The 9,508-nt window shown below is 32.6% G+C and overlaps 1 protein-coding gene across 2 annotated transcripts in view; it reads left to right on the top strand.

The window, feature by feature from the left end:
- LOC129808777 (uncharacterized) overlaps window positions 1–2,653 on the top strand; it is an 84,237-nt gene extending 81,584 nt beyond the window's left edge. The window contains exon 4 of one of the 2 annotated variants that reach the window (XM_055858630.1): window positions 2,192–2,653. In XM_055858630.1, the coding sequence (XP_055714605.1) occupies window positions 2,192–2,390 (199 nt within the window). In that variant the 3' untranslated portion in view covers window positions 2,391–2,653. The remainder of the gene's footprint in view (window positions 1–2,191) is intronic. The other variant, XM_055858629.1, reaches the window with a different exon arrangement.
- Window positions 2,654–9,508: the final 6,855 nt, after the last annotated feature.

Below are 9,508 nucleotides of genomic sequence, written 5' to 3' on the forward strand. Positions count from 1 at the left end.
TAAATGATGCCTTAATTGAAGCCCTATTTAGTGCCCTAAAATATGCCTAAAATAATGCATTAAAAATGACTCAAATAATGCCCTAATTGATGCCTAAAAAATGCCTTAAATAATGCCTAAAAAGTGCCCTAAATAATGTTCAAAATAACGCCTAAAATGCCTAAAATAATGACTTAAATAATTCCCTAAATAATTCATCAAATAATGCCTAAAATGCCTTTAATAATGCCTTAAATGATGCCTTAAATAATGTTCTAAATATTGCCCTAAATAATGCATAAAATGCCTTAAATAATGGCTAAAATAATGCCCAAAATAATCTCTTAAATATTGCCTTTAATAATGCCTAAAAATACCTAAATAATGTCTAAAATAATACCTTAAATAATGCCCTAAATAATTCCTGAATTGCCTTAAAAAAATTCGTTAAATAATGCCCTAAATAATGTCTGAAGTAATGCCTAAAAAATGCCCAAAATATTGCCTTAAATAAAGCTTTAAATAATGCCTAAAATAATTCCTAAACTGCAATATTAATGCCTTAAATAAAGCTATAAATAAATCCTTAAATAATGCCCTAAATAGCGCCTAACCTAATGCCCTAAATAATGCCCAAAAATTGCCTAAAATGCCTTTAATATTGCCTTAAATAGTTCCCTTAATAATGCCCTATATAATGCCCTAAATAATGACTTAAATAATGCCTAAAATTCCTTAAATAATGGCTAAAATAATGCCTTAAATAATGCCCTAAATAATGCCTAAAATATCGCCCTAAATAATGCCCAAATTGCCTTAAAAAATTTCCTTAAATAATGCCCTAAATAGTGTCTGAAGTAATGCCTAAAAAATGCCCAAGATATTGCCTTGAATAAAGCCTTAAATAATGCCTAAAATAATGCCTAAACTTCCCTATTAATGCCTTAAATAATTCCTTAAATAATTCCTTAAATAATGCCCTAAATAGCGCCTAACCTAATGCCCTAAATAATGCCCAAAAATTGCCTCAAATGCCTTTAATATTGCCTTAAATAGTTCCCTAAATAATGCCCTAAATAATGACTTAAATAATGCCTAAAATGCCTTAAGAAATGCCTCAAATAATGCCTAAAATACTGTCTTTAATAATTCCCTTAATAATGCCTAATATGCACTAAATAATATCCTACATAATGCCCTATATAATGCCCTTAATAATGTCTCAAATAATACCTAAAATAATGCCTAAAATGCCTTATATATTGCCTAAAATTGTACCCAAAATAATGCCTAAAATAATGCCTTAAATAATGCCCTTAATAGTGCTTAAAATATCGCCCTAAATAATGCCCAAATTGCCTTAAAAAATTTCCTTAAATAATGCCCTAAATAGTGTCTGAAGTAATGCCTAAAAAATGCCCAAGATATTGCCTTGAATAAAGCCTTAAATAATGCCTAAAATGCCTTAAGAAGTGCCTGAAATAATGCCTAAAATAATGCCTTAAATAATGTCCTTAATAGTGCCCTAAACAATGCCTAAAATGCCTTTAAAAAATGCCTAAAATATTACCTTATATAATGCCTGAAATAATGCCTAAAATGCCTTAAATAGTGCCTAAATTAATTCCCTAAATAATTCCTAAAATAATTCCTTAAATAATTCCTTAAATAAAGCCTTAAATCATGCCTTAATACCTTACATAATGCCTTAAATAATGCTATAGACTGTATCAAACGGTCAATTCTTATTCTTGATCATATTGTTCCATTTTGAAATCAGTCACATGGTGATTATTACAATTAAAATAGCAACAGAATTGAATTAAAAAAAAAAAAAAAGAAAATGGGAAGAGAGATGAAAACAATTGAGAACAAGTCTCACAAAGTGTCAAGTTCATCGTGGAATTTTTATAACCCCATCGCAAAATTTTGCGATAAAGCTTATGCTCTCTCTTTCGGTTAATTCTTTTTTGTTTGTTTGGTTATATTAATAATATGATGAATATGTAGATTTATTATATTATCATCTCCTTCCTAGTTTAATTTATATTATTATTACTACTAAATGTGAAACAATTGATAATGAGACAGAGAGAGAGAGAGAAGTAAGGGATTGTTTCTTATTGTAACAAATTTAGGTCAAAATGGAAATATGATTGTAATTGGTTTTTTTTATTTGCATCATTTAATCTTTCGTCTTTGGATTTTTTAGTCCAGATTACCGGACGGCAGATTCTCTGCTGGGATGCTATCCGGGAAGTGTTCAGGAGAAGGAGCGCAAACTCAATGAGATGATCCTTCAATTGCAATTAGTAAGGGATCATCTGATAAATCAGCAGCAACAGCAACAACATCATGCAGACCGGGTAAGTCTTACTTTTTTTTTTAGTACACAAAACAGGTCAGAATGACTTAATAATGTGGTCGGTATCACTTGAAGTGTTATGAAGTGATGTTAGATATTATTCAAAGGGAAAATTCAACGGGAAGCTTCAATTAGTTTAAAGCGAAACACGTTGGAAAGTTTGGTAATAATGACGGTAAAATTACGTCATGATAACACTGGTAAAAATGAAAGGATCAAATTAGATTATATTCCATCCTTTTCAAACGGATGGATCATATTTGAACCTTTGGAAGGATCACTAGTGTCTCTTGAAATTTTGTATGCAAATTTATCACGAATTTATGAACACCAAAGATGACTTTATCACTGTTTTTGTACGTCTATTCCGGAGGTAAATAAGTGTCAAAACAGGGACATTTTCAAAGGATCCTCGGTGATCCTTTTATTTTTACCAGTTGGATCAATTTGACTCTTTTATTTATACCAGTGTTAAGTAATATACTCAATCACAAATTGGCGTAAGTCATTCTTACGTATTTATGACTTCTTAATTACTACATGTAATTTACCTCGTTTCATTACGTCGTAATGAGGTAAATTTTTGGTCGTGATAGGTAATATCTCGACCTGACGTATTAATTACTGAAATTCTACCACTCTGAAAAAGAAAGTATTGTCAAAATAACAAGATAAGTTTGTAAAAGGATGTCCTTCCATACAGAATATGAAAAAGTTGTGTCGAATTGGTAAAAGAAAGTCCATTTGACAAAATTTGAACAAAATCCGTTTGTTCGTTTAACAAAATTATTTAAGAAAGTCAAAAGGTTTTACAAAAGTCAAATCTTAGTAAGCCCTACCCTGGCGGACTTACAAAACAGTGACTAGAATGAAGTATTAACAAAAACAATTATTTTTACTTATATATTAATAATAATAATAACTCATTCTGAGTGTACAGTGTACATAGTCTCAGAAAATCGCTTCGGAATCGTCTCCGGGAAACTTTGGGCAAAATTGGGTTAGTATTTCCTGAAAGTAGATTAACCCTCTAACGGGTAAAACCGCCTCAAGGCGGTCATTCTATAAATCGCATTTACTGCAATAATATTACTTATTTGAAGTTGAAATATCTACAGTGTCCTCAATTATAGTCTTACTAACTTATTTTCTGGAGCTGAACTCATTTTGACCTTTCGTTCGGTTACAATCTTCAGTTTTGTGCGACAGGTCAGAGAAAAAAACAACAAAATGTCGTTCGCAACATTTTGCGTTTTCAAGTGCAAAAAAGATTGCTTTAAAGTAATCTAACTGTAGTAAGAATCTAATTTCTTGAAAGATATATTCTTCTAGTTTCTATATTTCAATTTATAATTGTGAAAACCTCAAAATATGAGTTTAAGAAGTGAAAAAGGAAGACCGCCTGTGGGCGATCTTATCCGTTCAAGGTAAAATTTTCAAAAATTACCGATTTTTTTATTTAATTTTTTTGGTTGTTCTGGTAAAATTGTTGTTTTGCAATATATTAATGATGGAAAACAATTGAGATTACACGAAGACTGTCCACAATGAGTAAAATGGTCAATTTCTACGAATTAAGCGAAATTGATAAAGAAGCCGACCAAAGGGTGAATAAGCGACTCTCAAAGTGAACCATAATCGGCGATCGGCAAAATTATGTCGATCTGAAGGTAAAAGTCGACAAATGGTAACAATTTTGCTGAGAAATCGACAGATCGTCACAATTTGGCCAGAAATTGACAGATTGGCAATGTTGAATATGCCATGTTCATTAACAAAAATCGGCAGATGGGCACGATTTTAGCGAAGAATCGGCGGATTTAAGTGTCAGTTTGTTCTTATAAAGTCTAACGTTCGTTTATGTTCGTGTAATATTATAAATTTTGTACAAAGGATTCCAATGGTACATTTTATTGTACTGCACTGGAAACAATAATCTTGTAAACTTACTTATGGCAGATCGGCATGAGATCGACAAATCGGCACTCGAGTGAACCGTGAGCGGCACAAGTTATCTACCCTTTGAAGCCAACTTCAACAGTGATGATTAATTCCCTCCCAAGCAGCAATTTTTTCTTAAAATGGTCTTGTAAAATTCCCTAAGTGAGGCACTATAGAACTAAAAATCTTTTTATTTACTTATAACGCTCTTGCTTCCATTACTGAGGTTACTATAAGTAAAGTGGCGCACTCTTAAGGATTTTAAGAGCTGCTATAGGAATTTCCATAGAAAATTTTCACTTTAAGTCTTTTAAAAGTGCACTAAAAGACTTGTCTAATACTTGGTTCTATAAGGCAGCTATTTTGCTTCTTGGGCTAATTCATCCTTTAATGCTCCAGATCGTGAAATAAAACCAGAAAATGAGCACAGTATTTCAAAGGACATTCAAATTATACAAGAATGTGACGTTTTCATAGCTGATCTGTGACCTATTCGGTAAAAATCAGTCTCATTGAAACACTTTGAGCTTCATTAACGTCTAATTATAAAAATTATAAACGTTTTTTCCTAAAAATTGTCATTTCTTAGATAATCATACAACATTCGTGAGTATGTTGTATTCGGAGGTGATGATCCTCCAATATTTCAAGAATAACGAACTTCAGGAATTCAAAAAACATAGTCTAGTCGACCACTGAAGAAGGTCAACATCCGGACCGAAAGCTTTGGGCAAGACAGAAAATTTGTTTTTCTTCTTGAGGTGAAATAAATTTCCACTGGCGATTACCGGAAGTGTCCCCACAGAATATCTATCACGCCAGCTCATTATCCAACAATATTTGGTATCTTCAATTTGAAATTTCGCCTGGAATTCTGGTGTCAATTAGTACACCAAAAGTGGCTATATCTACCCCAAGGCCGGGGCAAGTGTAGCCAATGTGTCATACTTTTTTTCATTATCCTCTCTAGAAAAAGGTAGGGATTTTAGAGCTTTGAACTACAGTGTTTCATATAGCCAATAACCTAATACTACACTGAGAGAAATCCGAAAAAGTTAAAATAACATTCCGGAAATGTTAATTTTACCCTGCAGTATTGATCCGAAATCGGTGTAAATATTACCCTTTTTAGGTGTATTGGGGGTTAAAGTTACCCTTTTTTCATGTTGATTTTATCCTCAAAAGGAGTAAAATTAACATTAAAAAGTGTTGATATATTTTTACACCTAAAAAGTGTTAAAGTTATGAGGAAAAAAAGTTAATCGCACCCTCTTTTTTTTCTCAGTGTACTTATGAAGCATAAAAATATTAGACAAACCTTATCATTTTTTCACAAATCATGCACGAAAAAAAAGCTTCATTTGCTGGCTAAAAGTACCCCAGTCTCCCCTACTTCCAGTTTTTTTTTTAGCAAAACCCTTTTGGCAATAAAAACTACAATACTCATAAGGTAAAGTACCCTTACTCGACCGGGTTCCTCTATTCGACCGATGGGTCAATTTTTGAATATTTGATGGTGAATTTCATCAATTTCTATGAATTTGTCACTGATTCGTATTATTTAAAGAATAATTGACCTATTAATGTTAGATCATACACAAAATATTATAGCAAATATAATTAAATTGAATAAATAAATCTACCGGTCGAATAAAGGGTACTTTACCTTACGTAATATTTTTCATTAAAGCGAAAAATATTATTCATTGGTATTGTCAGAAAAATTACTTAAAGTTTTTGGGCTATTTTTGTCCCAATTGTCGTTCATAGAAGCACAAAATACACCGAATCAGACTATGTTGGACTTTCCAAGGTTAGATGTAAAACTTATCATTAATTATGTTTCTCAGTTTAATTTCTATTGCTGATTTTGAGTCCGTAAAAAGTGTCTGGTCATTAACTCTTTCGCGTCTTTATACGGACTTCAGATCTAAGGCTTAGCCATATGGCTTAACTTCTCTAATTTCTTCTTAATCAAGATTTTTTGAATAATTTTCACTTTAGATTAGTCAACATGGGCAAGTGATCCATTAAATATTGAAAAACTAATAAAATTTATTGCTATTTTAAATTTCGAGACCATTGGGAACTGGGCTAAACCTTAGGTCTGAAGCCGGCATTAGGGTCATATATGACCCGGGGAAAAAAGTTTCTTTTTGGCTATTTACATTAATTGAAATCTAACTGGAGTCTTGAGAAAATGAGCCAAGAATCTTACATCCTTCTATTATGATGTCGTGCACGAACAGATAGATTTCAATTAATGTAAATAGGGGAAAGTGACCATGCTTGATACTGTAAAATGATGTCCGAGTTTTGGATTTTTTTCTGACTACCACATAAATCGCAGCGTTTTTTCCACTATGACAAAAAAAATGTTTTACTTATAAGGTTCATAATCCCACCTGAAGTAATTCCTGGAAATCCTTCTAATTTCCTCAGAAGGAAAATGAAAATACAGTGGCGATTTTTTATAAAGGTTGGACCAGATGCCTACCTGTATAGAGATTTTCCCTACCTATATAAGCCCATTTTCTGCTGTAAATATTACACCGGACACAAAAAATGACACATTAATATTTAGACAGAACTCTAATCTACCTGATTAATTTGTTTGCACATGGGATAAGATAATAAAGAATCACTTTTAAGGCAATTTTTCTAGGACGTATTTTCACAACAAAAATGAAACCATTCTTCTAAAATATGGACACGAAAGTTGAAGGTTATGTCAATTGACATAAACGAAAATAAAACATCTGATGAATAATATTACTAAACAATTCTATTTTCCAATGTTTTATGAATTTTTAAGTTAATAAGTGAGTATAGAAACGTGAAGAGGAAGACCGCCTAAGTTCCACCGTTGCCTTGTGAAGCCTGATATCCTCTAAAAATTTCTTTGGAGGCACGCACAACTCCCTGAAGATATCCAATCTACACAGTAGCAGAATTAGGGATTTGGCTCAGGATTAAAGCTTTATCGGATGAACAGGACCATCAGTACAGATTTTGAGAAACCCTCAGAGGCAGTGGAGCATCTCAAGCGGATTTTCGTAAGATACCACTTCCGGAAACCATTGAACTCAAAGTCCACTGCTGACTTTCCGGAAGATCAGGATTCCAAAGGCTGCAGAAGTGTCCTGTCCCTAGTTTTCGTTCTGTTTTGGGAAATTTCCTGAAGATTAGTCTGCATTGACTGTCTCATCCAAACTGTTGCGTTTCTCGCTTCTCACTTTGTTTTTCACCATCTTCTGGATCTTCTGCGTAAATAAATAGAATATATTTTATATTGTATTTATCGCTAAAATGAATAAAATAATTAACTCACCTTACTTTGAACTGAATCACAAAATGTTTCACAATCTTCATGAACTTACTTCTTTTGAAAAAAAACAAAAACAAAATATGAAAGTGAGGTTATTTTAAAGATACACAAAAATCAGTTATAAGCTGTAGGAGCTTATGGGAGATGTGATTCTTTCATTGTGTAATCGGTTTTTGCAATCTTGAAAAAATATTCTTATGTGAAAATAATGCAAATTTGTTCCATAAATACTCAACTGCGGCATAACTGTGTGAGATTATTTTTGGTTTATTGACTTTAAGTTTTTTTCTTTCTAGATTCTAGTATTCGATCAAATCGCATGATTGCAATAGGTGTGAGGACGAAAGAATCTGACATAATGATAGTGAATTATCAAGCATGGCTCTTTCTTATTTTAAAGCATGGACACAGGCAGGATTTATTAATTTTCCACCACCTACACAACAAGGCTTTCTTAGGAAAAAGATTTTTCCAGAAATATTAACCATGGTCAACCCTCAATGACCTGTAATTGAAATTTCTTTTGATAAATAATATTAACCTATGAAAAATCGTATGAAATATCATCCATCGAAATTACAGATTTGGGCAGGGGCATGACGTTTCCCATGTTTCCCATATGTTTCTAGCGAGCCAAAAAAACTTTTGAGTTAATTAGCTGTTTTCTGTCATTGTAGAATGAATTAGCAAATAATACAAATACAAAATACAAGCCAATTTAATAAAGAATAGGCAACCGAAAACCTCAAATTGGCAACCTACGTAGTTTTGAAGATAACTCGTGAAATGTGTACGAAAACAGGAAAGAATTTACACTAAAACTGGTCGCATTTTTCAGAGATAATGTCACCCCCCCTGGATTTGGGTCTATTTTTGATTTTTGCTTCCCAAAACTGGGAAAAAAGGGCTACGCTCCTAATTTTTTCAGGAAATGTGAGGCTTAGGACTAGCTATTAAAATATATTGCCATGAGTCACAATTATTAATTAACATGAGAAAAAATTAGTTATTATCAAGGTTGGACATTATCAAGCATGGTCACTTTCCCCTACCCAAAAAAAAACTTTTTTCCCCGAGTCATGACATTACCCTAAAGACGCGAAAGAGTTAAAGGGTTAATTAAGAGACGTAATAACGTATTTGGGATATTAGAACAGAACATATTATGACTGTTAGACTTATCATTGATTATGTTTCTCGATTTAAATTTTATTGTTGATTTTCAATCTGTAAAAAGTGTCTCGTCGTTAAAGGGTTAACGATCTGCTTGAAAAAGATCCTGCGAACTTATGCAATCCAATTAGGGGAAAGTGACCATGCTTGATACTGTAAAATGATGTCCAAGGTTCGTGATTATTTTCTGATTAACACACAAACCGAAGCGATTCTTGCACTATGACAAAAAAATGTCTCACTTATTAGGTTCATAATCCAACCTCAAATAGTTCCTGGAAATCCTTAGATTTTCCTCAAGAAGAAAATGGAAATTCAGTGGCGATTTTTATACAAGTTGGGTCCGGGGCCTTCCTGTATAATAATTGATTCGACAATTCGGAGGCCTATTTTCACTGTAAAAATTTCACCGGATACAATAAAATGCACATCAATATTTAGACGGAACTCTAATCTGTCTGCTTAAATCGTTTGTACGACTGGTTATTAGTTTTAAAATCACTTTTATGTCATTTTTCTAAGCCATGTTTTTATGACATTAGGGCGCTAGCGAAAACCATTTTTTCACTTTGAGTCCATGAAAATGTCACTCTGCAACCTTAAAATTCAGGCAACAGGGTTGAAGGCTATGTCAATTGTCGATAAAATTGGCGGATTTCAATAGGTGTAATTATGAAAGAATCACATCTAATGATAGAGTTGCTACATTTCAATTATCATTC

The sequence above is a fragment of the Phlebotomus papatasi genome, chromosome 5 (assembly GCF_024763615.1).
Source record: "Phlebotomus papatasi isolate M1 chromosome 5, Ppap_2.1, whole genome shotgun sequence".
Taxonomy (NCBI): domain Eukaryota; kingdom Metazoa; phylum Arthropoda; class Insecta; order Diptera; family Psychodidae; genus Phlebotomus; species Phlebotomus papatasi.